At 57.1% G+C, this 27808-nt stretch overlaps 2 protein-coding genes and 1 long non-coding RNA gene across 5 annotated transcripts in view; 2 read left to right on the forward strand and 1 right to left on the reverse strand.

The window, feature by feature from the left end:
* The window catches only part of LOC309977173, a 336876-nt gene extending 336358 nt beyond the window's left edge, over nt 1-518 (reverse strand). The window contains exon 1 of the long non-coding RNA XR_014327034.1: nt 423-518. This is a non-coding gene — a long non-coding RNA (uncharacterized lncRNA). The remainder of the gene's footprint in view (nt 1-422) is intronic.
* LSR (lipolysis stimulated lipoprotein receptor) lies at nt 473-15047 on the forward strand. 2 transcript variants are annotated; one of them, XM_082863110.1, is made up of 10 exons: nt 473-812; nt 1992-2336; nt 7424-7543; nt 9410-9466; nt 10021-10167; nt 13228-13380; nt 13517-13576; nt 13677-13808; nt 14065-14699; nt 14794-15047. In XM_082863110.1, the coding sequence occupies exons 1-10, from the start codon at nt 701-703 to the stop codon at nt 14827-14829; spliced, it is 1797 nt and encodes a 598-aa protein (XP_082719236.1). In that variant the 5' UTR covers nt 473-700; the 3' UTR covers nt 14830-15047. The 2 variants fall into 2 exon arrangements, with proteins under 2 accessions (XP_082719236.1, XP_082719237.1); XM_082863111.1 differs by lacking the exon at nt 9410-9466 and having other exon boundaries at nt 579-812; nt 14794-15045.
* Nucleotides 15048-15998: 951 nt separating this feature from the next.
* Nucleotides 15999-25478, forward strand: USF2 (upstream transcription factor 2, c-fos interacting). Of its 2 annotated transcripts, none has more exons than XM_082863295.1 (10): nt 15999-16145; nt 16416-16462; nt 16573-16691; nt 16828-17028; nt 17439-17589; nt 17714-17801; nt 18122-18180; nt 24349-24443; nt 24608-24736; nt 24833-25478. In XM_082863295.1, exons 1-10 carry the CDS (start codon nt 16081-16083, stop codon nt 24920-24922), a joined length of 1044 nt encoding a protein of 347 aa, XP_082719421.1. In that variant the 5' UTR covers nt 15999-16080; the 3' UTR covers nt 24923-25478. The 2 variants fall into 2 exon arrangements, with proteins under 2 accessions (XP_082719421.1, XP_082719422.1); XM_082863296.1 differs by having other exon boundaries at nt 16828-16947.
* The last annotated feature ends 2330 nt before the right edge of the window (nt 25479-27808 follow it).

A 27808-nucleotide genomic window follows, 5' to 3' on the forward strand; every position in this document is an offset into this window, starting at 1 on the left:
AACGCGAGGACCCAGAGGTCTACCGGAAAAATCAGGCGCTAAAAGCAAGCCTCTTCCAGCCCAAGGCACGCTTAGACTCGCCCCTCCCCGCAGGGTGTACCTAGGCGGGTCCATCGCCACGTGGGGAGAGGGGTGTGGGCAGAGAGGGAACAGGTGCGCGGCGGCGCCCGCCTCCCTCAACAGGTGAATCACCCCAGTTGAGTCTCGATTCTCGGTGATTCACACCCCGCTCGGCATGACCTGAGCAGAAGGGGGCCGGACGGGATCCCTAGTCTGCAGGCGCCCTCCCGGCAGGCTGGTCACTTGGTTCCGACCCTGGGGGCCGGAACGCACCTGGGTCAGCCCACTTCCGGGGAGGGAGGTGGAGGAGCCCCTCCCCGCCGCCCACCCCTAGCCCTGCCCTGTGTTCTCGCCCTGTGTACCTGGGCCGATCCATTCCCCAGAGCCACGGGGGGTGGAGTGGCTCGGAGATCCACAGTGGGTCAAGCAAGTTTCTCCCCGAAAGCTGGAAGCGTGCTCTTCGTCCACGATATGTCCTCTAGTTAAAATCCTAGAACAGGGTGGGCTTGGAATAGGAACAAGGAACGGAAGGAGGAAGGGGAGGAGCAGGCACCCCTCCCAGTCTTGGTGCGCGCCGCGCCCCCTACCCTCCGGGTACCTGGGAGGGGACGCTCGGGCCCGACTCGCCCAGACCGGCGAGATGGCGCCTTTGGCCCGCCGGCCCTTCTGGGGGCGGCTGGGCTCCTGCCCGGCCACCCCGGGCTGGGGTACTGTCGTCTTCGTGTGGCTCTTTCTCAGCACCTTGTGCACAGGTACGGAGAGCGGGGTCCCTGGTGCCGCGGAACGGCGGGAGGGCACTGTAGAAGGGCGATGGATGGAGTTCTCCACTGCCCAGGAGGCAGGAGAACTGGGGGAGGGGGAGCGCAGAGACTAAGACCTCCTGATCCCCAAGTCTCCGGAGATCCCTTGTGTGCCAGAGAGGAATTCTCTATTCGTGCCTGAGAGCGCTCCCCCGCCCTTGTTCAGAGATAGCAGGAAGTGAAACTCCCGGGACAGCGAATCCGGGAGCGGCAAGGAGAATGGGACCCTTTGTGGGGTAGGGGTGAAGGACCACCGATCACTGGGAAAGGCCGGGATGAGGACTCGGTAGCCCGCCGAGATTTCTAAGTCTTGGGGTAACGGGGAGAAGGCACTTGAGCGTTGGAGTAGAAGATTCCTAGGGGGAGAGATCAAGAAACAGCGCCCAGGCATTGGGTGGGTGCGGTATTGGAAACTCCCCACCCCCCAACCCAACCATGTCCGAAGTATCTGTGCGTAAGAGTCTGGTGGAAGGGACTCAAGGACTTGTTTGGAAACCATCTTCTGCTGGATCTGATGTTTGTTTGGGTGGGGGTATCAGAGGTACTTTACTTTTCAGCAGGCACTTTGGGCGTGTTCATTTGAGATGGTTTTGGGTGGGCTGAGGTGGGAGGCTGGTGGAGACATTACAGGGGGGCTTTAACCATTGTATGCAAAGCAGGCCAAACAACTCCAAAATCCCCCCCTCCAAATTCACAGAACCCGGAGTAACTTGGAACACTTGGTGGTTGTTTTTGAAGGGGGGCCTTGAGCACTGTGGGCTTTGTGGGGGGCCATTTGGGCTTGCCTGCACGGGCCACAGAGAGGCCCTTTCCATGACAGAATGGGCAAGGGAAGAGGGGGCAAGGGCGGTTCCGAGGTCACAGTCTGGGAAGAGGGGTGGACAGGATGTTCTAAGAAATCTGGCCAATGTGACCTTGCACCGGCCACTTCAGCCCCCTGGGTCTGTAAAATGGGCATGATTATCGGAGCTATCTCACCGGTCTTGGGGATTAAGGAACAATGTGTGCCAGGCGCTTTGTAAAACCGTACACTTGTAAATGTCAAGCTGGTGACAAGTAATGTTGCTCCTTCCTGCTGAAGCACCTCCTTGAGCTCACAGCGGTCCCTCTGCTGACTCTCCTTGCCCTCAGCCCCTGCCAGCGCCATCCAGGTGACTGTGACAGACCCCTACCACGTGGTGATCCTATTCCAACCCGTGACCCTGCCCTGCTCCTACCAGTCGACCACGACCCCCATGGCGCCCATCGTGATCTGGAAGTACAAGTCTTTCTGCCGGGACCGCCTTGCTGACGCCTTCTCCCCAGCCAGTGTTGACAACCAGCTTAACGCCCAGCTGGCGGCTGGTAACCCGGGCTACAACCCCTACGTGGAGTGCCAGGACAGCGTGCGCACCGTCAGGGTTGTGGCCACCAAACAGGGCAATGCCGTGACCCTGGGAGACTACTACCAGGGCCGGAGGATCACCATCACAGGAAGTACGTGGGGTGGGGAGGGGGGAGGCAGGGGGTGGGCTGGGGCTGGACTGGGTGGTGGTGCTGGCTTCCTCATGTCCAACCTGGAGTCCCCACCTGGAAGTTCGTCAGCGCCAGTGTCTGAAAGGATTGACAGAGGGAGGGATCCTTTCTTCTACCCATCCATCCATTCCTTTATTTAACAGCAAAGGTTTATTGAGCACCTAACATATACCAGGCACCATTTGAGGCCTTGCATATACAGCGGTAAAGAAAATCATCAAATCCCTTCCCTCCTGGAGCTTGAATTCCAGTGAGGGAGACAAATAAGATAAACACAACACATACTATCAAGTGCTTGAAGATAAAGAAAAGTGGGTAATGGAGAGAGAGGCGGGGTTCTATAATAATACTAGTAGCATCAGCAATAATAAGTAGAATTTATATAAGTATCAACTCTTAAAGAGCCTCCTGTGTGCCAGGCTCTAATCCAGTTTGACATGGATTAACTCATTTAGACCACAATAATTGAGTGGGTAGATTCTGTTATTGTCATTTTACAGAGACCCAGAGAGGTCAAGTGACTTGCACAAGGTCACACAGCTGGTGGGAGTCTAAGTCAGACACTTTGGGTCTAGTCTTCAAGCTAGTAACCCCTTTGCTTGCCCAGGGAGTTCAGCAAAGAACTCACTGAGGAGGTAACAGGAGTGAACCGAAGGGGTGAGGGATTTTAATGGAGAAAGCCTACAACTTGCCAGGTGCTTTATGCCCACATTTTACACTCAGGACAGCTGAGGCACAGAGAGATAAAGTAGCTTGTCTTGGTGCACAGCCAGTAAAGGGCTGGAGCTGGGATTTGAATTCAGGCAGCACTGAGAACCCTTGTCCTTCACCATAATGCTAGCTGCTGATAGGTGCCTGTTGGAACCAGGTAAAGGGCAGTGGGGAAGCCGTTCATTCATTCATCCATTTATTTGGTATTTATGGGACATCTTCTAAGTGCCAGAAGCTATGGTAGCCAGTGCTGGGGCTACAGGGGTGATCAGGGCAGCCAAGATCCCTGTCCTCAAGGAGGTGATGTTCTCGTGGGATGAGACAGGCAGCAAACAAGCAGATAAAGAAGGAGCAAGAGAATTTCAGAGAGTCCCGCGAAGTGCCACAAAGAAAACAGACCTGGGTGACATGTGATAGTGACTCGGGGCTCACCCCTTAAAACCGCTGCAAATGTGATTTGAAGAGGAACTGGGACTGTGCCCTAAAGAATCTAGCCGTCAGAGAGGAGGGTGGTGGGCAGCAGTGGGTGAGGGACGAAGGCTCACCTGCTTCAACAGGATTAGAGTTTCAATCATGGGCATGGGGGCCGCAGAGGGAAGGGGGCATCCCTTTACCAACTCCAAGAGACCAGGCCTTGGAACACAGTCCTCCCCACCCTCTGTCTAGACCATGGGCAGGGACCCAGCGTGTCAGTCTTGTTTTGGGGAGGGACTGGCCCTGCTGGCTCTGAATTTCCATGGGCAGCGAGCCCAAAGCCTCCTGCTGTTCTTGTGGATAAACGGCTTCTTGCGGGTTCAACCTGTGTAGGCCCCTACCCCATAATCCAGAGACTTCTCCAGCCTGGACCAGGTTATGACCGGACAGCCCTGTCAGGACAGCTTCAGTCCTGAGAGTGCCCTTGAAGACTGGCTGGAACTGTGCCCCATTTGCTGAGTCCAGAACTCAAGTGACCTTCAGGCTCTATCTGGGGCAGATTCTTCCTGCTCCAGAGGCCCCCACAGGCCCAGGTCTTTCAAGTTGCCTTGACCTGGGCCCATGTTTGATATAGGCCATGATTTGTAAACATCCATTGTGTGTATGTCCTTTCAGGAAGCCCAGTAGCCATGGGAGCTTCCTCCATTTCAGCTTTGAGGATGGAGAAAAGCAGAGTTCTCTTTGGAATTCCTAGGGTCACCAACGGCCCAGGTTTTAAAAGTGAAAGTCATCCTGGGAAAACCAGAGCAGTGTCCCTCAGCTTGGGTGGGTCCTGCTTCCCCTTCCGTTCTTCCGTCCTTTGGGTGATGTGGGCGCCTGGATTGGGGCCCTGTTTCTACCTCTTCAGGCTGCTTGGGGCCCATGTGCCCCCAACTCAGTAGCGCTGGACCTGAGAGCTCATGGGACCCCCCTCTTGAGATCACCAGGGCCGCCTCTGCTGTGTGCAGATGAGGAATTAGAGGCCCAGGGAGGTGGAGGAAAGCCCAGCTCCTGTTCCCAAGTGGAGGCCCGGCATTTTCTCCTTGCACCTAAAACAATTAGAGCAATGCCCAGCCCAGGTGATGTCAGGACCAGACATAGACTGGGAACAGGGTGCGCCTTGCAGGAAGGAGGTGGGCCCAGGCCTTAGAACTGATCAAAAGAAGCCGGAAAGTGGTATTTTTCATGGGTTTTGAAAACATTGTGCAGGCCAAACAAAACGCATTGAGACCCAGATCCGGCCCGCAGGAGCCCAGAGTTTAGCTTCTGGCCTAGGAGCTCTTGCTGGCCTAGGGGCTGCCTTCCCGCCCCCCTCCAGCTTTGGGCGGGGCCCTCCTCTTGGGTTCTGGTTTTGGAGAGGCATTTTTAGAGTCTGATTTAAAGATACAAGTGGAAAAAATGATGGGCCAAGAGGGTGTTACGGAGAATCTGGAGGATTTGGGAGAATGTAGGTTAGAGTTTTAGGATGATTCCATGAAAGAACATATGCAGAGGGACCCAGCACATAGTAAGAGATCAATAACTGGGGGCTGGATACGTGACCACGAAGGAGTGTCTGCGCCCAGGGTCACCCTACCTTTCGGGTCACTTAAACTCTGCACGGTCCCCACCTCTACAACAGAGGCACTTCCTGTCTGCCTTCTATTACTGCTATCACCATCTGATCCTCGATATGTTTAAATTTTTTATTTGTCACTCTTTCCCAGTTAGGATCTGAGCCGTGTAAGGGCAGGGGTTCATACCTGTCCTCTACAGCAGTGGTTCTCAAACGTGTGGGTCTTAGGGCCTCCTTACACTCTTAATTACTGAGGTCCCCAAAGAGCTTTGTTTTTACAGCTAGAAAACTGAGAAGATAAAAAAAAATTTTTAATGATGATAGTAAACTCTATAGATTAGTATAAATAACATACTTTTATGAAAAAATATACTGAGAAGATAAACAACTTTTTAAAATGATGATAATAAACTATAGATTAGTATATATAACATACTTTTATGAAAAAATAACCGTATTTTCCAAATGAAAAACTTTAAGGAAAATGTATGGCATTGATTTTATGTTTTTGCATGTCTCAGAGTCTGGCTGAATGGAAGCTGGCTTCTCAAAGCTGCTTCTGCATTCGATGTATTGTGATAACACACACGTGCAGCCTCTGGAAAGCTCCGCACTACACTCACGAGATTAAGTGAAAAAGGCAAATATCTTACGATTCTTATGAAAATAACTTTGACCTCAGGGATCCCCTGCAAAGGTCTGGCGGAACCCTAGGTCCCACGGATCCCACTTTGAGAACTGTTGCTCTTCAGTCCACCAGGTGCCTCATTTACTGCCTGGAACATCGTCAGATGCATTCAGTAATCGTGTGTCGCATATTGAATGACTGTATCGGGCGCCTGTTCGGATATAGCCACATGCCCAGAACTCTAAGGAAGGTCAGCATGGGGAGGGAAGGGGTTCGTTCCCAGATCCTGGCCAGGCCCCGGAGGACTCAGCAGTGACCAGGACAGACCAGGCTCTGCTTGCCTGGAGCCCGCTTCCTCCTGGAGATGGGATCGTGGCCCGTCAGCCCCTAAGCTGGCTGATACAATTAGGCAGTCTGGCAGGGGAGCTGTACCAGCAGGATGGAACCGGCCCCCCGAGGGTCTGCGAACACAGAGCCAGGCAGAGGGAACAGCAGGAGTGCAGGCTGAGGCAGTTGTGAGCCCAGCACGTGGGGGGACAGTGAGGCGGCCGGTGTGTCTGGAGTCTAGTGAGTGAGGGAGAGTTGGGGGGATGAGGCTGGTGTGGTGACCAGTGGCCGTGTGTCACTGCAAGGGCCTTGTGAGCCAGGGTGAGGCGATTGGAATGGTGTAGACAGACATCGAGAGGAGGTTTTTCTATGGATGTGAGGGCTTCCTTCCGAAGAATGAAGGAGGCTCCGGGTCTTTCATTCCTTTGGCAGTTGACTGATGCCCAGGTGCTGTGGACTGGGGCGCACGCAGTGGCTGCCCTCAGAACTGTCCTGGGGAAGGGCAGGGGTCCGTGGGGCAAGGTGGTAGGCAGGTCTGAGGGAGCCAGAGCAGCTGGGGAGAAAGGCTGTGGGCCTCTGGGGGTGCGGTCTCTGGCCTGTTCCTACCTCCTGTCCCCCCGGGGGCCTAAGGTGGAGTTGCCCCGCAGCCCCATCTCACACCCTGTCCTGCCCTGGTGAATGGCTGGAGGGATTTAACTAATTAGGGCCTGAGGAGCAGAGAGGAAACCGGATGTGCCGAAACACTTTCTTTTCTGGTGTAATTAACAGGCTCCTTCCCCGGGGCTGCTTCACAGAGCGTCCCCAAGCCCTGGGCCTGACCTGGAAGCGGGGTGCCAATGGTGGCCGGAGGAGGAGGGAACTAGTCTAAGTCTCTCCCTCACATCCCCGCCTTCTCATGCCTGGGTGACTCCTGATTCCTGGAATCTGGCCTGTTTATCTTTGCTTCCTTATCCAGGCCCCAGGCCCCTGGGTCTGCACTAGGCTCTGTGGTGGGTCGTGTCTTGGGGAGTCGACTTTTGCTTTGGGACATGGGACAGAGGAAGGCGTAAGTCTGAAGTGCTGGCTCTGGAGTCAGACCGTCCCAGCCCCACCACCCCAGTTTTTGCCACAATTGTACAGCTCATCAGTAATTTCACCAGACCTCTTTCTTTTCTCTACGAGACAGGGAAGGTAACAGCGCCATCTGACAGCCTTCTTGAAATTCCCCGCATTAAGTGTTTAGAACCGAGCCTAAAAGGTAGAGCACCCGTGGTATGAGTGATTCAATTTTCACTCGTCTGTCTGCAGCCCCCTTCCCCATGTGCTCATGGCAGGGGCTGCGGGCATCAGGCACCCCTCCCCCGAGGTGCCCTCACGGGTCTCCTCCTGACGCAGATGCTGACCTGACCTTTGACCAGACGGCTTGGGGGGACAGCGGTGTGTACTACTGCTCCGTGGTCTCAGCCCAGGACCTCCAGGGGAACAACGAGGCCTACGCAGAGCTCATCGTCCTCGGTGAGTGGGCTGGGCCCTGAGGGACAGGGTCGGGGGCTGCTTCTGCCACTGCTGTATCTGCTCTCTGCCCTCCGGCTCACTCTCTGGGCTCTGTCGCCTGCTCTGTTCTCCCCTCACAGCACCACCAGTCACTTGGGCTTATTTGTACCCTGCACCCCAGGCAGGGTAGGGACCCCTCGCCCGCCGCAACATTTCAAATAAACCAGAGCCAGGACTAAGAGTGGAGAGAAATGGGGACTCTACCTCTTCCCAGTCTCCGTTTTTAAAAATACAGAAACGGTTAGAGTTGATGGGCAGTGAGCGAGGAGGGTTGATGGCGTATATAATTGAGAGGAGGCTTCTGCCCCACCCCCAGAGCCACCTCTCACCCCGGAGTCCCTTGCCAGAGCACGGGAAGCCGGCCCTCTGCCCGCTGGGATGGCACTGTGTGGCTTGTGCAGTTACTGCTCCCCTTAAGCTCGGCTGCCTCCACAAGCTCAGGGGCAGGCTGGGGTACCCGCCAGCAGCCTCCGCCCGGCTGCGAGCCCCACCCCCCCGCCATGTGTGGAAGGGATGCTGCCGTTGGCCAGATGCTCTGTTCTCAGCCGACACATACAGTCTCGCGTGGTGTGTGCTCTATGTGAGATGTTGCCATCATCACATGCATGATGCAAGGTAACGCACGTGTGCACGAGCACAGGATGGGGGAGCACGCCCCAGGGTGCTCAGATCATGCAACAGAGTTCATGTCTGGGTGACAGAATGCATGCACCAGTGACCCAGAGAAATCTGTGTGTTCTTTGGTAAAATGCACAATCTACATCAGCATGTCTCAAGTTTAGTCACAGGACCCACGTAGAAGATTATTGAGGATCTCAAAGAAATTTTGTTTACGTTTCTGTGGGTTATATTTATAGTTGTTTAACATATTATAAATTGAATCCGGCACACAAGCACACAGTCGATTACCATCAGAGCACATGACATCATCACATGTGACGGAGCCTGTGGAAAGCTCCCCTGCCTGCACCTCTACTGGCGAAGGAGAGTGAGAAGGGCAAACGATGGCTTAGTGTCATCAGGAGAGCGGCTTGGCCTCCCAGACAGGACCACACTTTGAGAACCGCTGGTTTAATTGCTAGAACCTTCTCCTGGGGGCATGTGGCATGGGGTGCTGAGCTCTGGATAGAACTTTGTTGGTGTACAGCCAGGTGTGTCGATGCCCCTGAGATACAGCACTCGCGGGGCACAGAGTGCCGGGCGGCACCTGAAGGAGACACTAGCTATGCCGTGAAGCTTGCGTAGGGGACCCCGGTGGGCAGAGAACCAGGGCCATACTGTGACTTTTATGGGTTGTAGACACTTTCGCCTTCAAGGGCCTCTTCCTCTGGATTAAAAAAAACCATTATATTTTATGATTGTGTTGTTATAAAGACAAGTCATTGTTATATATTCAGTATTGTCGTATTTTTTTCTTCAGATTTTAAAATAAAACATTTCTATGGGCCCTAGCATTACTGTGCCTCTTGTGCCTGGTGGAACAGGGACTGCCCCTCTCACCTGGGATGGAACCCTTTGGGGCGATAGGACCTGTGTGTGTGGAAGAGATGGAGTCCCAAACTAAGGTCGATCCTTCAGAACCCATGGGATACATCCTGGAACCCTTCTGGGCAATAGAATCCCCCATGGCGGGAGAGAGTGAGTGAATTACGTGATGGAAATCTTCTGGAAGACAGCACCCACATAGGATGGGGGAGGAACCACATGCTCGGACCCTGCTAGTCCACCGACCCCACCTCTTCTGCAGGGCATACCTCCACCCTGATGACCCCGGAGCTGGGCTTCAGGGCAGGGGCAGCATAATCTGTCTCTCTTTTGTCCCTCCAGGCAGGACCTCTGGGGTGGCTGAGCTCTTACCCGGTTTTCAGGCGGGGCCCATGGAAGGTAGGGCGGGTGGAGTCCCCCATGTACCACTTACCGCTTCTGTCCGAGTACTCTCCCCCGCCCTAAACGCCGCTCGCTTAGACCCCACTAAAAACACCGCCTGACTCCGACTCCGGGGCATCTAGTGACCTGGCTCTAGGCCGTGGGGTGGGCTGGGCTGGCTGACGAGGGGCCTGGGGTGTAGGCAGGGGGCTCCTGTGACTGGTGCCTGCAGTGCCCTTCTGGGGGTCGGGATCTGGGCAGCTGGCTCTCTGTCCTCTCTCAAGGCTACAGCCTACCTTGCTCTGGCCGGGTCGCCTTGTGTTTACTGCCTCGTCCAGATGAGCCTGGGGCGAGCTCCCTAACTTTGGGGCCGGCCCGTGATGTAGAGGAGCGGGCGTCCCTCTGCAGCTGCGCCCCAGCCCCTGGCGCAGAGACTCCAGCGAGGGCTGCAGCTTCCCGGAGAGCTCTGCAGACGGCCCCTGCTCCACCCTCACTCCGCACTGCCCCCGGTGCCCGCATCCCTGTGCCCTCCCCGGCCTCCCAGCTCAGGGCCGGCTCTTGTCTCTCCGCAGACTGGCTGTTCGTGGTCGTGGTCTGCCTGGCCGCCTTCCTTGTCTTCCTCCTGCTGGGCATCTGCTGGTGTCAGTGTTGCCCCCACACCTGCTGCTGTTACGTCAGGTGCCCCTGCTGCCCCGAAAAGTGCTGCTGCCCAGAGGCCCGTAAGTGTCCCTCGCCCCTCGCCTGTCCGCCCCCGCTTGGCCTCCCTCCTGAGTCCAAGGAGAGGAGGTGGCCGTCTGCCTGCCTCCCAGGATGGTGCCACTCACTGGTCTGGAGGTTTTTGGCCCTGAGGCATGTGGGTCCTCAGCTCCGCGACCCGCGCTCCGTGCATTGGAAGGCAAAGTCTTAACCACTGGACCACCAGGGAAGTCCCGGTCTGGAGGTTTTAAGGGGAGCAATTTGGGAGAAAGTGGGCCAAGGAGGACCTGCTGTTTTAGATTATCATTTACATACTTCAGCTCTTCACTTATTTTTCACCTTTCATTTATTTTGAGTCTTTGCTTTTGAAAGTATAATTTATGCACGTGGTAAAAAAAAAAAAAAAATTCAAATAGTACAAAACATTATTCACCGGAAAGTAAAACTCCCTTTAAAAACAGAATCTTGGGGACTTCCCTGGTGGTCCAGTGGTTAAGACTCCACGCTTCCACTGCCGGGGGCACATGTTTGATCCCTGGTTGGGGAACTAACATCCCACATGACACGCGGGGTGGCCAAAAAAATAAAAACAAAATCTAAGTGAAAAAGGTGAGAAACCAAACAAGGTTGACAGCCCCAGCAAATTCAAGCATCTTTTAACAACCCACATCCACACAAGCACTCCGGATTTCTCACGGATGCCGTTTAAGGACACATCCAGTGCCTCAGAGTGGGCACCTGCAGGCCTGGGATTAGATGTGGGACCAGAGATGGAGGGAGAAGCAGCAAACAAAACAGGGGTGGAAAGGAAGAGAGAGTCTCCCTCCTCTAGCTGCCCCGTTCCCCTTCCTCAGGGACCTCAGCACTGCCGGTTCCCTTCCAGAGAGCATCTGGGTGAACCAGCACCTCTGCACTCACTTGTTGGGAAGTTCGCATGACTATTTTCATCAACTCTGACATGGAAGTTTACACTGGCTACTTTCTTATATTCAGACATATCTGCTCTTTTGTTCCTTGTATTGAAAGTGGGCCATGAAAGCACACTTCCCTACTAGTTCTTAGTGAGGACACCTCACCTTTTCCTTCATCATTGTCAAGTTCACCGTATCTTTACTTGATGAACAGATGATGTTGGTAGATAGAAATAAATAACTTTACGTGTTAGGAGCACCTAGACTATGGGAGACCAAAAGAGGGACGGACCTGCCCCTCTCCTGGCACCCGCTGATTTCTAGGCCAAGGTGGTGGAAAGAATTACCCATGTAGCTCAGATGGCTGTGTGTTGGCATCCATATATTTAAGGCTTCCACGTGCCATAACTGCAGTGTAACATGGTCCAGGTAAAATCATAGGCAGTCGTTGCAAGCTTGGGCAGGTAGAGGTTTGAGTCCTGGCTGGACACCTTACCTGTTGGGAAGCCCAGTGAATGACCTCCCCTCTCAGCCCCAGTTTCCTCCTCTGTAAAATGGGGCCATGGCAGAGCCCGCTGTACAGGGTGAGTTGGGATCCGGTGAACTGGTGTGTCCCGCATTAACTGCGGGGCTTGGCCTACATAGAGTGTTCCCCGCCCACTGGCTGTTGGACATTGCTGCTGTCAGCGTTGGTAAATCAGAGCCCTGCCACTCACACCACGTGACCTCAGACGAGCAGCTGGTTTCCTTCTCTGCAAGGTCCTGCCGTCGCGGGGGCGTCATGAGCATCAAGGGAGCACTGTGTATGCAGGCCCAGCACGGGGCCGCATCTCAATCCATGCTGGCTAACTTTACGGTCACTGAACTCAGCGGTGGGCAACCTGCTTCCTCGCGGCCCTGGAGAAAGAAATGCGCTGCTCTCTGGGGGCCCGTGCTGGCCACCCCTCTCCCTCTCATCATTTTTAGTGAGAGCTTCTTGCTTATTCCTCGGGCAGTGGGTGTTGGGCATTTCACAGGTCGCGTGGAATCCTCAAGGGCTGCAAACAAGTTCGCAGTCACCCCACTAACTAAGGCTGGGACCAGGACTGCAAATGCCAGGCCCAGGGCCCCATTTCCTCCATCCTGAGACCCTGTTACGCCAAAGCGAGGTCCCATTAACTCCCTGCCGGAAGCCCTGTCATTTCTGTCACAGCCACAGTCCTGCTGAGCTGTCCTGGAGCAGCAGCTCCCACAGTTAATTATAAAAGGGCACATCGGCTGAGCCGCCGAAGGGCTTCTTCAGGGCTGGGTGGGGTGGGGCTGAGCACTGAGCCTTCTGCCTCCCAACTGAATCAGAGGTGAAGGGAGCTTTCTGAGCCCATCTCCCCACTCCATCTTCCTGTTGGAGTCCCGGGGAGGAAGTGACTTGCCCAGGCCCATGACTTTTGCCTCAAAGCAGCCACCAGAACCCAACCTCTTGCCTGGGGAGGAAGGTGGCAGGGAGAGGAGGAGGATTTGCCCTTGAGCTGTCAAGCCTAGAACCAGGCGGGGGCGGGGTGGGTGCGGCCCCCAAGTGGGAAACACTAGAGGAGACGCTTTGCTGCTTCGCTGAGGCAAGTGAACGCTGAGGATCCCAAGATCCTGCCTCAGACTGAGTCCCATCACCTTTGGGTCTGCAAGACCCTGTGGGGAGGACGGGGCAGGCGTGAGAGGGGAGTAGGCATGGGATTCCCCCTGCAAGATGATCCATTTTTCTAGAGCAAGGGCTCAGCTGCCAAAGGGAATACTTGTTTACCGGCTATAGGGCGCCTCTGCCCCTGTTGCTCTGTAGGAATGCAGGTCCAGGGTGGCCGCATCTTGTGATAAGCTGGCAGGAGAGTTTGATGTAAAACCTTGTCAGATGTTGGCAAACCATCAAACTGTCTAAAACATACTGGCCTACCAGATCGGGGCCGCCGGCTGCCAATATGCACCCCCCCCCCGATCCTGAAACTTCTGTGAGGCATGGCACAGGAGGTGTGGACTCCATGAAGCTGATGTCCCCTCACCTCAGGGACCCTGCAGAAACCAACCAAGCACCTAGGGAAGCTCCTCAGCCTGGGGTGGCGGGAGGTGGGGTGGCGGGGGGAGGTGGGGTGGGAAGAAGGCATGTGGCCCCTGGGGGCCTTCTCATGCTATGCGTGTCCTCCCCAGTGTATGCTGCAGGCAAAGCTGCCACCTCAGGCGTCCCAAGCATCTACGCCCCCAGCACCTATGCCCACCTCTCCCCTGCCAAGACCCCAGCCATGATTCCCATGGGCCCTCTGTACAACGGGTACTCTGGAGACTTCGACAGGAATAGCTCAGGTGAGGTCGGGGGGAGCCAGGAGCAGCTGGGGCAGGGGCTAGGCTGGGTATTTGGCCACTAAGGGGTCTGGGGCTGGAAGGGGGGCTTGGGGGCTGGGAATGCAGGGTTTTCCTCCTGACAGCCAGTCTCCCCCAGTTGGTGGCCACAGCTCCCAGGTACCCCTGCTTCGTGACACAGACACCAACGTGACCTCTGGTGAGAACCAATCCTTATGAGGTTGGACATGCCTATAGGGGAGGGGGCTGGGTCAGCATCCAACCTCCCGGAACTGATCACCTCCAACTCCTGTCCCCAGAAATCCGTAGTGGCTATAGGATTCAGGCCAACCAGCAGGACGACTCCATGCGGGTCCTGTACTACATGGAGAAGGAGCTGGCCAACTTTGACTCTTCTCGACCTGGTCCCCCAAATGGCCGTGTAGAGCGAGGTGAGGAGCCTTGGGGTCTGAGGGATTCTTGCGGGGGTTGGGGGAAACATGACTCCCTGATACCTGCTCCAAATCCTGGACACAATCCCTCATTCTCTACCGTGGCCACAGTGAAGTGTACGATCATCACTAAATAGATGAAGAGCCTAGGGCCCCCTTGAGAGTATATGAGCCAAGTGGGTGACATTGCTGGACCACAGGGCTCCTGACATTAGGTCCTGACCTCCTCCCACCAGTGACACCTTCCTTCCCACAGCCATGAGTGAAGTCACCTCCCTCCATGAGGACGACTGGAGATCCCGGCCTTCCCGGGGCCCTGCCCTCACCCCGATCCGGGATGAGGAGTGGGGTCACCACTCCCCCCGGAGTTCGAGGAGGTGGGAACAAGAGCCCCCCCTGGACCGGCCAGGGAGTGGCTGGGGGGCCGGGCGGCCCCGAGCCCGTTCTGTGGATGCTCTAGATGACCTCGCCCGGCCGGGCTCCGCTGAATCAGGGAGGTCTCCCCCAAGTAGTGGGAGGAGAGGCCGGGCCTGTGCACCCCCCCGAAGCCGCAGCCGTGATGACCTCTACGACCAAGACCAAGACCAAGACGACTCAAGGCACTTCCCACACTCCCGGGATCCCTACTATGATGACTTCAGGTCTAGAGGCCGCCCTCATGCTGACCCTAGGGCCCGCTACCACCCCTCCCGGGACCCTCCAGGTGATGGCTCCAGGTCTGGGGACCCCCAATATGATGGGCAGCTACTAGAAGAGGCCTTGCGGAAAAAGGGGCCAGCGGAGAGAAGGAGACCTTACAGGGAGGAAGAAGAGGAAGCCTACTACCCTCCAGCGCCTCCCCCTTACTCTGAGACTGACTCCCAGGCCTCACGGGAGCGGAGGCTTAAGAAGGTGAGTGAACGGCCCTACCTGGCTCTAAGAGCCTTCCTGGACCCTCTTCTCCAGTCCTCCCCAGCTCACATCCTTCTTTCTTTTTCCCTTGCAGAACTTGGGCCTGAGTCGGGAAAGTTTAGTCGTCTGATCTCAACGTTTTGTATGTAACTTTTGTACTTTTTTTTAAATTTGAGGAATTATTGATGATATTCTCCTCCTAAGACTAATAAAACTTATGATCACAAGTCCTAAGTCTGGAGGGAAGCGTTTGTTTTGCTGCGCGAGGTGGGGAGCCCGGACAGCTGCTGTGTGTGTCTGCAAAAGGCCGCATGTCCAGTTCTCTCTTGGGACTTGCGTCCCGACCCAGGAGGAAAGGACCAGCTCTGCCTTCTCCGTCTCTCGGCGGCCAGGAATACGTGCCCCACGCTGGCTCCGCCCCGCCCTGCGTGCGCGCCCCCGGACCCGCCCAGACGTGCGCATGCGCCTCGGGCCCCCGCCTTCGCGCACCACAGCGCGGCCGCCGGGGGCGCGCGTGCGCGCTCCTCTCCCCTTCCACCCCATCCACTCTTCCCCCCGCCCCCGACCTACTTTTCTGTCTCCAAACCCCGCCGCCTGCCTCGTTCCCGGCGACCAGAGCCCCTCCTCCGGGTTCCCCGGCGTTCCATCCGGGCCCGCGTTCCACTCGGGCGGCCCGCCGGCGGGTGCCGGGGCGGCGGCCGCGCTGGCGGCGACGGCGACCTCGCGCCCCGCCGACACCCGGGCCCGCGCACCCGCCCTCCATCGGAGACAGACAGCGCGCGCGCTCCCCGGGGGCTGCCCTCCCCCCGCGCGCGTCGGCCCCGGGCTCGCGCCGCCGCCGCCGCGCGCGCGCAGCTCAAGTAAAGGAGGAAAAAAAAGGGGGAAAAAATAGAAAGCGGCGGCGGCGGCTGCAGCAGCGATCCGCCGCCGCACTGGGCCAGGCCGGGCGGCGGACGCGCGAGCCGGCGACCCAGGGGAGAGGCTGCGGCCATCCAGGGCGGGCCGGGTTAAAAAAAGTCGCGGCGGCGGCGGCTACTCAGGAAAGGAGGCCCGAGGGCCGCGAAGAGCGGGCGGGGGGCGGCTGCGCTGCGTCCCGGAGCCTAGAGCCGCCGGGAGCCGGCCGGCGGGCGAGAGGGCGGAGGCGGCTGCAGGAGCGGCGGCGGCGGCGGCGGCGGCGGCGGCGGCATCTCCTCCTCACATGACCCCACTGTTTGTCCCCGTGATCAGCGCGAGCGGCTCCCGTGTCTCCTCCGTCCCCTCCTGCCGCGCGGCGTGAGCGCCGGGCTCGGGGCCCCCCCGGCCGCCCGCCCCCTCCCCTCCCTCCCTCCCCTCCCCTCCCCTCCCCCCCGGGCCCGGCGCCCCCCCCGCCCCCACCCCCCCCATGGACATGCTGGACCCGGGTCTGGATCCTGCTGCCTCGGCTACCGCTGCTGCTGCCGCCGCCAGGTAAGGGAGCCCGGCCGATCCGCGCCCCCGCGCGCCCTGGCCCCGGCCCTTCGGCCTGGCGGCCGGGCCGCCATGATCCCGAGCGGCCGCCGGGCCCAGCTCAAAATGGAGGCCGCGAGGGAGGGAGGACCCGCGCGAATATCCCTGGCCCCCGGACCTGGCGGTGCCGCAGCCCCAGACTGGGGCGGGCGGGATGGGGGCCCTGCACCTGGGCGAAGGGGCGGGGGCGCGGGCAACCTTGACCCCCTCTTCTTCCCGTCCTCCCCGCAGTCACGACAAGGGACCCGAGGCAGAGGAGGGCGTCGAGCTGCAGGAAGGTGAGTGCTCGCGGGGCCCACCGGGGCCGCGACCTGCGCCCGGGAGGGCACTGGGAGCGCTCTGGCCCGCGCCACCTCTGACCATCCCCCCTACCCTCCTCCGACCGCAGGCGGGGACGGCCCTGGGGCGGAGGAGCAGACGGCGGTGGCCATCGCCAGCGTCCAGCAGGCGGCGTTCGGCGACCACAACATCCAGTACCAATTCCGCACAGAGAATAATGGAGGACAGGTGAGCCTGCGGGCCCGGAGACCGGCGGGCAAGTGGAGGGTTGAGCCCAGGGTAGAGTGGGCGGGCTGGGAGGGGCTCGGACCTGGCCCCTACCCGGGCCCCAGCGCGGGTCTTCCTTCTCTGCCGCCCCCTGCAGGTGACATACCGCGTAGTCCAGGTGACTGATGGTCAGCTGGACGGCCAGGGCGACACAGCAGGCGCCGTCAGCGTCGTGTCTACGGCTGCCTTCGCGGGGGGGCAGCAGGCTGTGACCCAGGTGGGTGTGGACGGGGCCACCCAGCGCCCCGGCCCCGCTGCTGCCTCTGTGCCCCCAGGTCCCGCAGCGCCCTTCCCACTGGTAGGTGCCCAGCAACCCCCTGGGGGGATGGAGAAGGGACACTGCCTCTGTTCTTGGGGGAGCCCCAGGGGGTGGGGCACGTGGGACCAAGATGCTGCCTTCAGGCCCTCAGGTGAAATTTCTGTTCTGTACAGTGAAACCTGGGGCAAGATCTTTGGAACATTTTTTTTTTTGTGAAAGGGGCATCACGGTAACAGGAAAGTCTCTTAAGAGTTAAAAGTGGGTCACTTCACTAAGTGATTGCTGAGTATCTGTCGAGTTCCAGGGCTGTGAGGCACAGGGCAGAGTGGCACACACAGAGGGGTTCCCCACTCTCCCTAGAGAATGCAGTAAACACCAAATATGGCAACTAGGGGATGGATTGGGGAACAAAGATGGCTAAGGGTGGCCTCTGTCCTCCTACTCCCTAGGCTGTAATCCAAAATCCCTTCAGCAATGGTGGCAGCCCGGCAGCTGAGGCTGTCAGTGGGGAGGCACGATTTGCCTATTTCCCAGCGTCCAGTGTGGGAGATACCACGGCTGTGTCCGTACAGACCACAGACCAGAGCTTGCAGGCTGGAGGTAAAGGAAGGAAGGGGCCAGGGCGGAAGGCAGGGGAGGCAACAGGCCTAGCAGGGAGGGAAGCTTCCCCGGCCAGGTCTGACTCTGTCCCCAGTTTTAGCACTAACCCCTGCTTTCCCTGCAGGCCAGTTCTATGTCATGATGACGCCCCAGGACGTGCTTCAGACAGGAACGCAGAGGACAATTGCACCCCGGACACACCCCTACTCCCCGTATGTGCAGGAGACCTGCTCCCAGGAGTAGGGGACACTGGGAGGGCCTGGTGTGGGGGCCCAAGGAAGGGAATGTGTTTCTGAAATCGGAGCCAGGCGGTTGAGTACACGGCAGGCAGTTGGTGTATTTTTTGGTCGGTTTTTGTTTCTTTAGTTTAAGTAAAGAAAATGCCATATTCTCTTCTCTCTCTCGTTTTTTCTCTTTCTCTCTCTGCATATGGATACGTGTTGTAAAGATCATTTTTAAGTCTGACTCCTTAATAAACGTTTGGACCAATGGGCTGGAGGTAACATGCATCTATTTTTTTTTTCTTTTCTAGGAAAATCGACGGAACCAGGACACCACGGGATGAGAGAAGGAGAGCTCAACATAATGAAGGTAAGGTCAGGGTGGAGCTGCTGGGCCTCACGGGCACAGCCTGGCCCGGTGCTTGGAGTCACAGATCAGCAGGCATGCGACAAGTACGTGAGAGGTGCTTGTCGAATGCTGGAAAAGCAGAAATGTGGAGGTTCGCTGTGGCGAGCAAATAGGCAGGAGGTGTGAGCTGCAGTGTGTTTAACATCCTGGCTAGTGACTTTGAATTAATTACTAATATTTTAAATGGCAAGTTTCACATTCATGTATGGATTTCCTGCTCCTCTTGGAAAGTTGGGTTGGTCTGGCTCACCTGGACCTGCCTTCCCACGAAGCAGCTGTTTTGCTCAAGCCCCCCCACGCCTCTGCCGGCCTAGCTTCCAGGAGTAGCTCTGGTCTGAGAGAGAGTACATCTGAAGATGAAACTGCGAGAAGTCCATGTCTCTGGCTGAGGCCAGAGCATGTCCAGGGGACACTTCCACCCAAATAGCCATCATTCAGCGGATATTTCCTGAAGGTGGATACTAGGCTGGGCAGTACATGCCCTGTGCCACTAGTCTGGAGTGTCCAGGAAGCTCAGAGTAGTTCAGGCTGTTTGATTGAACACTGACTGGGGGATCAGGTGACGTTTCCCCCAGGGAAGTGGCCTTTGGGAGTGCCTGTCCAGCAGAGGGAAGCACAGGAAGGCAGGGTAGAGTGAGGTTGCTTCGTGGGTGCTGGTTTGGTTAAAGCAGAGGTTCTATGTGGAGTGCTTGGGAGGAGAGAGTTGGGAGGGTCAAGGAAGGCCTTGAACGTCAGGGTGAAGACCTGAGAGTCCTAAAGGTGTTTGATTGGGAGGTGGGCTTATGCGGCTGTGATCTAAGCTGCTCAATGAGTTCAGGCATTCGTTCAGCACATACGTACTGTGTGCCAGCCCCTGTTCTAGGCCTCAGGTACAGCAGCAGATAATGGAACAGACACCTTGGCTCTTGCAGGGTGTTCATTCTGGTGGGAGAGACAGAAACTACAGAAAGCTACAATAAGACGTCAGGGAACATAAGTCATGTGTCACGTGAAGGAAGATAAGCCCGGGTAAGGAGATGGAGGGTTATGGCGGCAGTGTGCTCTGTAGGCCTCTCTAGGAATGACGGCTGAGCAGGGGCCTGAATGGGAAGAGTCCCAGGCAGCGAGGGACAAGCAAGTGCAAACACCCAGGCCTGGGCTGGAACAGACTTGGTGTGTCTGAAGAAGAGCAGGTTTCAGGAAAGATAAGAGGAAGTTGGTGGGGTCGTGGGTGGCCTGGCCAGGGCCAGATCACGTGGGACCTTGTCAGAGGCCTTCCTGGGGTCCCCATTCCTGGATTTTTATTCTGCTTCGAGGGGAAGTAAGCAGAGGGATGGTGTGTGGAGGCTGGATGGTGAGGGTGGTGGGGCACCAGAGGTTAGGGAAACGAGAGTTGACTGCAGCTGTGGGCCTCAGACAGGGCGGGGCCTGCACGGGGCTTGTGGGGGCCCGAGCTGTGGGGCGGAGGAGCACAGGCTGCAGAATCAGGATTTCGTGAATCAGGCTTTCGTGACGGGGTTGGGTTCATTTAAAGGGGAGGGTTGAGTGCGAGCTTGGTTTTGGGTGTGATGGGTTTCAGGGGTCTCCAGTTGTCTACCTTGGGCAGTCCTGGCTCTACTGCGTACTGGTCGTATGACCTTAGGCTGGTTCTTAACCTCCGCGCCTGTTGAGTCCTCTTAAGAACGCGTTAACGCGACTGACTACCCCAGAGGCTCGTAGCGAGGGTGCAGCGCGTTGAGTCGTGAGCCCCAGCAGGGTGGTGTGCCGCCTGGTGAGACCACAGCTAACGATCGGGAGACCAGCCAGCCACCCTCCACCCTCCTCGCACTCTGCCTCTCACTGGATTAATCCAGCTCCAAAGTCTTGACTTCTCATCCTGTAAAGATCAGTCTCGCTGTGACCTTGCCCTTGCCCTCCAGCTGTGGCCTGCCCACTCTCTCCTAACCTGCAGAGTGTTTGACCCACCCTCTGCCTGGCCTCCCCGTACCCTTGGCAGTCTGGCTCATTTCTCTATCAAAACGGCTCTATTTAAGGTCACTCGTGATGACCTCATTGCCAAATCCACTGGCTTCCTTTCCTGTCTGCGCTCCAAGCATCTGACCCTGCCCGTTGCTCTCCTTTCGGGAATGTTCCTTTCTGCTCTACCTGCTCTGATTCTCCTTTCCAGCCTGCTCCTGAGGGCAAGGCTTCACAGTCATGGCTGTCCTCACGAGGTGCTGAATGGGAAGTTGGAGGGGGAGCTTGGGAGTCCGTGTTTCAACAAGTTCCCCAGGTGACTCTTCACGATGGGCGAGGTTTGGAAAGTGCTTTGGCTGTTAGCGTTTCTGGAGGTCCAGCCCCTTCTTCTAGCAGTCTCAGGAGAGTGAAACATCAGGCCCAGGGATGGTCAGTATCCCCGAGACCCTGTCCCCGGTTGTTGGTGTTTGTCGTTTCTCCCGGGAGTGCGTCTGCGAGCTTTATCCAGAAAAGTATGTGATTCCAAAAAGGAGAGACTGCCCCCTGATGTCCTCCCAGGGCTTCCCCCACACCTCGCACTGCACAAAGCTGTCTTTCTGCTCCATCTCTCTGGATCTCCTTTGCACCCATATTTTGAAGTGCCCGTTCAGAATCTCCATTTTTGGTTGTCCTTGAAACACCTCACACTCAACTTGTCCAAGACAGAACCTTCTGTCCCTCCTTCCCAAAGCCTCCCTTTTCCAGAGCAGCAAAAGGCACCCCTGTCCTGATTACCGCAGCCGGACTTGAGAGCCAGGCCACTTCGGCTCTGCCCTTTTCCCTCACATCCACAAGCCCTGAGACGCTGTGCCGCAGTGGACCTCAAATCAGCTCTGTCTCCTTTTTCCCTCTTTCCCACATTTCTTGGTACCACAGGGGCCCACCTCTGGGCCGCAGATGCTTCAGGGGCCTGAGGGAGTCAGGATAGTTAGTGTGGCAGAAAGGGGAGTGGTGATCCCTGTGGAGAACTGGGGTCTGTGTGCCTGTCCTGCCTGAAGGGTGACTGCATGGTGCCAGCCATCGCTGCCGTGTCAGAATTTGGGCCCACTACTGCCAGAACCTCTGAGGAGCCAGAAATCTAGGTCTTTATATGAAGTCTGATTTTTGAGTTGCTTTTTCTATGCATCGGTTTCCACTCGTACTGTTACTAATTTATTTCTTCTGCTTAATATGGGTTTAATTTGCTGGGGGTTTTCCCCCTGTCTCTTAAGATGATTTTAAGCCTTTCTTTTTTCTCAATTTAAGCCTTTACAGTTGCGAATTCCAGTCCAATGCTGCTTTAGCTCTATCCCATTTGGATAGGTTGTGCTCTCTTGTCATTCAATTAAAGATATTTCTAGTTTTCCTTATGATTTCTTTGAGCCATGGCTTATTTGGAAGTGTGTTGTTTAACTACGAATGTTTATGGATTTTTTGGCTATCTTTTTGTTATTGATTTTTAAGTGAGTTTTGTTGTGGTCAGAGAACATACTCTACGTATATAATTTCAGTTATTTGAAATTCGTTGAGACTTACTTTTACGGCCCCAAATACGGTCTATTTTGGTGAAAGTTTCTGTGTGTGTTTGAAAAGACAGCGTATCTGCTGCTGTGTGTGGAGTGTTCCGTCGGTGGTATAGGTCAGGTTGACTGACAGTGTTCAGGTTTTCTGTCCTCATCTTCTATCTGCTTGTCCTGTCAATTGCTGAGGAGTGTTGGTGTCTTACATTTGTGGATTTGCCCATTTCTCCCATTAGTCCTGGCAGATTTTGCCTCTAAGTTGTGTTTTAAATGTTGTGTGGGTGTGACTTAAGCCTTCTGAGAAACGGACATGGCCTTGGTTTTAACTGGTCTTCCTCCATTTCGGTTGTGCCGAAGTGGTCTTCCCAAGCCACAGGCCTGACCACATTGCCAAGAAAGGCCCTAGACTCGAGGGCCTAGACCCCTAGGGGAAGAGAAGACAAGGTCCAGACCTGCTAGTAGGGCATTCAGGGGTTCTCAACCTGTTTCTGCAATCTATTCCTGCCACCCTGCGCCACCCCCTGCACCCTCCAAGGTGTTTCCATATCACCGTTTCTGGGTTTCTTGATGCCTGTCGGCCTGATGTCCTTCCTCTCAGAAACCAGCCCAAATGTTTCCTTTCTAAATCCTTCTCTGAAGATATACCCCACCTCACTCCATGCAGAATGCATCGTTCCCCAGGCACTCGGTACAGTCTTCAGTTATAACACACAGTCCTGTGGCGTCAGTGTCTCCTGTTCACGTGCATGTCACGCTGGTGCTGTGAGGGCCAGCAGGACAGAGGTTGAGTCCACCATGGACTTCAGCCTCGCGGAGTGCCCTGCACACAGTAGGGCAGGCGGTAAATTTTGAAGAAGCAAATGCGAACTGCTGTCCCCCGCCCCTGCATCCCTGCCCCCGGTGGCTTGAAGTGAGGAGTGTGTGTGGGATGCAGCTGCAGCACGGAGCCCAGGCTCAGGAATGTCGGGCTGCGGGAGGGTAGAGGAAGGAACTGGGCAGCCATCTGCTCTAGAGCTCCTCAGCTGAAGCCCTAGAGCGGAGCGCGCTGCTGAGGGACGTGGTAGCCAGTGCTGCCAGACCTGGGCAGACCCTTAGCTCCGCTGCTGTTTTGGACCACAGAGTCCCCAAAGACCGTAAGACAGGGTCGTCCTCGCTGGGAAAGTTCACTCACCACGGTAGTGATGGGGCCCAGGTCTGTGCACTCGCTGACCCCAGGGCCAGGGTCAGGTGAAGCTCAATACTGGGCATCATCTTACCGTGGTAGGGGGAGGTTTCGGCGGAAAGAGAGGAGAGGGAGGGAGGAAGCGAGTCCACGTGGGAGGATGTTGTCACCGAGGCCCAAGTGGGGGGCTCTTGGAAGGACCGGTCAGCAGCGAGTGGGCAAAAGCAAGCACCTGGAGAAGACAGTTGGACGCGCCTGTTAGTGGCCAGGCCCACCCTTCGAGGGAGAGTCGGGTCGAGGGGCGGGGCTGGCCTCAGCGGAGGAGAGGAGTCAGGGGCAAGCTTCTGGCCCACCCCATCTTTCTCACGCTCACCCGACCCCTCCCCCAGTCTCCCAACCCTGAGAAAATACCCCTTGGCTCTCCTTGCCAGGTCCCACCTACGGTCCCCGCTCCTCTATAGACACCACCTGCATTTGTCCATGGGCTGCCCTGGCAGGGGGATGAGAGTGTGTGGGTGAGAGTCACAGGGGCAGCTGGGCTTTTTTGTGTGTCCCCAGCAATTGCCTAGTACGAAGGGCTGGGATAGCTTTGTTCAGTGAGCCCCAAACCAGGGGTCTCAGGCTGCCATGCAGGCAGACCCCAGGCCGCCGTCATAGGTCACGACGGGCCAGATGAGAAGACAGGGCAAAGACACATACGAGTCCTGTCTGAAGGGGGCAGCTTCCCCGCAACTCAGCAGACAGAGTGAGGTTGTGGTGTTTTATGAAATAAATCACAAATCTGGACTTTTCAAGTGAAATATGCCAGTAGTTTGTCAAACCTGGCCTTCAGGAGAGGGTTCGTAGCGCTTCTTCCTGGGTGACCCAGTGCCCTGATGGGCCAGGCCCCTGAGAGCCGCAGTGCCAGCCAGGGAAGCTGAGACTTGCTGCGGGGGCCCTGGAAAAGGACTTCCAGTGGAGGTGAGACGTGGTCAGACCGTGATTTTAAAGATGAAAAGAGAAATAGGATCATGGGGCCCAGAGCTGTGGGGAGACCTGAGCACCATGGAGAATCAAATGCAGGGGCCGTGGGGACTGGAGAAGGGTGCCTGGGTCCTGTGTAAAGGGCTCTGGCCCATTCTTGCCTGCCAAGAACACGTGCCCACTGTGGCCACAACTCCAGTTTTCAAAAGAGGCCAATTGTTAGGTGAAGTTTCCTAATTTTTAAATGTTGAATCAGATTTTTGAAAACACGCTGGACGGGTAAAGCGAACCCTGCAGCCCCCCAGCTGTCGATTCTGCCTTGAGGTACGTGTGGCACTTGAGGGTTCCTCTTGAGGAGCGATGTGGAGTGGGCTGGAGCCAGCTGCCTGGGTTCAGATCGGAGCCCCGCACTTGCTGGCGGTGTGACCTTGGGTGGCCTCGGCTCTCATGACACCTGCCTTAGGAGGTGAATCGCCCGGGCACAGAGGGAGTGCTGTGAACGCAGCCTCGTTCTTGCTGTTCTTGCTGCAGTGGAGCGGAGGCGGAGGGACAAGATCAACAACTGGATCGTCCAGCTTTCAAAAATCATTCCAGATTGTAATGCAGATAATAGCAAGACAGGAGCGGTGAGTGCCTTCCGGCCCTCAGTGCTGTTGCGGCCCGTCCCCGACCCCTTGCGGAGAGTCTGCCTGGCCGCCAGAGGCGGGCGGCCCCCCGGGGCCGAGCCGGTGGGCGGCGGGCGGCGGCCAGCGGCCAGCGGGCGGTGCTGACGCTCATGCCCACCCCCCAGAGTAAAGGAGGGATCCTGTCGAAGGCCTGCGACTACATCCGGGAGCTGCGCCAGACCAACCAGCGCATGCAGGAGGCCTTCAAGGAGGCCGAGCGGCTGCAGATGGACAGTGAGCTCCTGAGGCAGCAGGTGAGCGGCAGGCCTGGGCGGGTGGCGAGGCGCGCCCAGGAACCCCAGGACGCGGGGAGCCAGCCCCGGCTGCCTGTGCCCCGTCGTGTCTGGCAGATCGAGGAGCTGAAGAACGAGAACGCCGTGCTCCGCGCCCAGCTGCAGCAGCACAACCTGGAGATGGTGGGCGAGAGCGCCCGGCAGTGACGCCGTCCGCAGCGTGCGGCGCGGGCCGCCTCCGGGCCCCTGCCGTCCCTTTCCCCAGCCCTTAGCACAGAGAGGGACAGACGCCCCTCCCCCAGCTGCGTTTTTTATAGTAGATTTTTAACAAAAAACGGGGAGAAATAATGAATTTCTGTGGATAAGCACCCACTGCTCTCCTCAACTTGGAAACAATATCCTCCCTGCCCGTCTGTCTGTCTCCCTTCTCCCGGCCCCTACTCAGCCCTGGCACTTCTAGTGGCCTCACCTGGAGGCAAGAGGAAGGAGGACAGAGCCCCTGCCATACCCCACTGCCTCCTTGGACTCTAGGGGTACTGAGACAGGGTGCTTATGGGAAGGAGGGGAGCCTTTGGGGGGCCAGCCCTGGGGCCTGGACCTAAGCAGGGAGGCCATGTCCCACCCCACCTCTTGTTTCTGGAACCCTGCTCCCCTTTGGGTGTGTGAGTGTGTTCTAATTTTCTTTATGGAAAAAAATGGACAAAAAAAAATAGAGAGAGAGGTATTTAACTGCAATAAACTGGCCCCATGTGGCCCCGCCTTGTCTGTCTGTGTATCTGTCCATCTCAGGTGTGGGGAGGGAGTCTGGGGTCTGTGCAGGGCTCCTGAGGGCAGGGCTTCCCTCTTGTGTTGGTGGCTGTGTGCTGCTGGTCCCTGCCATCCAGTACCGCCTGGTACCCAGTCTGTTGGTTGTGTGGATGAAGGAATTAAGGAATGAATGGCCTCGTGGAGGCCCCAGGTGTTGCATATGTGGTGTGGGGGACAGGGGGAGCCAGGGTCAAGGACATGTCCCATGTGTTTGGAGGAGAGGCTGGGGTCTTCGTGTCACCAGTTCCGAAACAGGACTGGCTCCTGGCCCTGCTCTTCTGGGCTGACGCCCTCCCCTCTGCATCAGCCAATGGTGGGGCCTGGCCTTGAGCACCCCCACCCCCAGGGAGGGCAGATGGCCAGGAAGCCAGGCTTGGCCCGTCAGCCTGTCGCCTTGCGCCGCAACTCTGGCGCCTGTGCTGTGACCCCTGCCCCTGGTTGATGATGAAACCTGGCCTGAGTTGAGATGCAGTGATGCCTGGCAGTGCTGGGCGATGCTGCTGTGTCTCCCCGTGCAACTCCAGCCACTCCCAGCATCTAGGCCTGGTCACCTGACTGAGCTCGCCACGCTGCGCCCATCCCAGATGCCCCCAGCTGGTTTCTTCCTTCCAAGGGCCCCGTCTCCTCTCCTCCTCTGTCTGAGAGTGAGGTTGTGTGCAGCTGGAGGGGCCTAACGTAGAGTGAGTGGGGAGGCAAATGGCAGGGAACAGCATTACTTCCCAGGGGCCCCCCACTTTTGTGCTCTTTGAGTGGGCCCTGGCAGCAGTTTGGGGCCAGGAGGAAGAGTTCATTCCTTGACAGCACCACCCTCAGGTTCGTAGGGTGAACACTGGATGGCCCTAGAGTGAGTCAGAGAGGGAAGATGGCCAAGGGCCATCTCTGGAGTCGAGGTTTGCTGTTCTCCTGGGCCGTGTGCGCTCTAAGATGGTGCAGGTCATGGGCAGCAATGCGGTTGCCGCAGTCGGGCAGCCTCGGCTCAGCTCCCCTTCCCATGGTGGGCAGGGAGCCGGCCCTCTGAAGGAAAGCCTGGGTTAGTGTTTGCCGACGTCTGTGGTGTGAGGACTCCCACATCAGTGGGTTTCAAGGTGCCAGCACGATGCCCCTAACTTTGGAGTTGGGATGGGACGCGCACAAGCTGCTCGTTGAGCCATGTGGGCCAGGTCCGGCAGACCCACCGTGCCCTCCTGTGTTTTCTGGGAGGCAGGAAAGCCTGGGGATGAGGGCACAGGCCCCAGTCAGGCTGCCCAGGCTGAAGTCCCGACTGCCTCTGGCTGGCCGAGCTTGGGCAGCGCCCTCACCTTTGCCTTCAGCTCCTCTCCTGAAAAGTGAAGAAAGTAAGTCTCAGGTGGGCATGGTGGGCTCCTCTCTCAGGAGCAGGATCTAGGAAGCCCGGCCCCTGGGGTCAGTGGCCGAGAAGGCAGCTAGCACCCTGAATACAGGATGGGTCAGGTAGGAGCTGCCCAGAGGATAGGTGGCACAGGCCGAGTTAACCCAAAAGTGAGTCAATACACCTGCCGGCTCATGAGGTGCAGTCAGATGTTAGCTATTACCGTCACCACTGTCTTTTGGCCGAAAGTTCGCAGGAACATTTCCCAGATACCAGGGCCGCACCTTAAGTTTCTGACACTTGAAAAACCCTACAGGTGGGGCTTCCCTGGAGGTCCAGTGGTTAAGACTTTGCCTTCCAATGCAGCGGGTGCGGGTTCCATCTCTGGTCGGGGAGCTAAGATCCCACAGGCCTCATGGCCAAAAAACCAAAACAAAACAGAAGCAATATTGTAACAAATTCAATAAAGACTTTAGAAGTGGTCCACATCAAAGAAAAAAAAAAAGACCCCATACGTGTTCTGGGGGCTCCTGTCGACACAGACTCCTGCACGTGGCCGTCACGGTGTTCCCTGCCCGGCAAGTGACAGCCATATGGCATGTGAATGAGGAGGCCGGGGAAGGGTGGGGAAGGAGGGCGCCTCACTCCTGCTCATCGACCAGTTCAGCTGCTGGGGCAAAAGGTGGAATTTTTTCTGAAATCAACAGGGTGATGTCATGTTGGGGAAAGTGTTTCCCAGGTGGCTGGCAAGAGGCGTGTGTCTGTGGTCGCGTCTGTCCCACCTCCTGGACACACCCCTGCTGGCTGAGGGTGACACAACCCTGTTCCCTGTCACTCTGTTCCCGCTTATCTCTCCCGCCTTTTCGGCGCCACCACCTTCTTGGAAATGAGTTGGGCCAAAGGGGAGGGGGCTTAGCATCCCCGCCCCCCCTCCCCCAGGAGGCCCCATAAAAGCAACT

The sequence above is a fragment of the Leucopleurus acutus genome (genome assembly GCF_964270905.1).
Source record: "Leucopleurus acutus genome assembly, chromosome: 20".
Classification (NCBI taxonomy): Eukaryota; Metazoa; Chordata; class Mammalia; order Artiodactyla; family Delphinidae; genus Leucopleurus; species Leucopleurus acutus.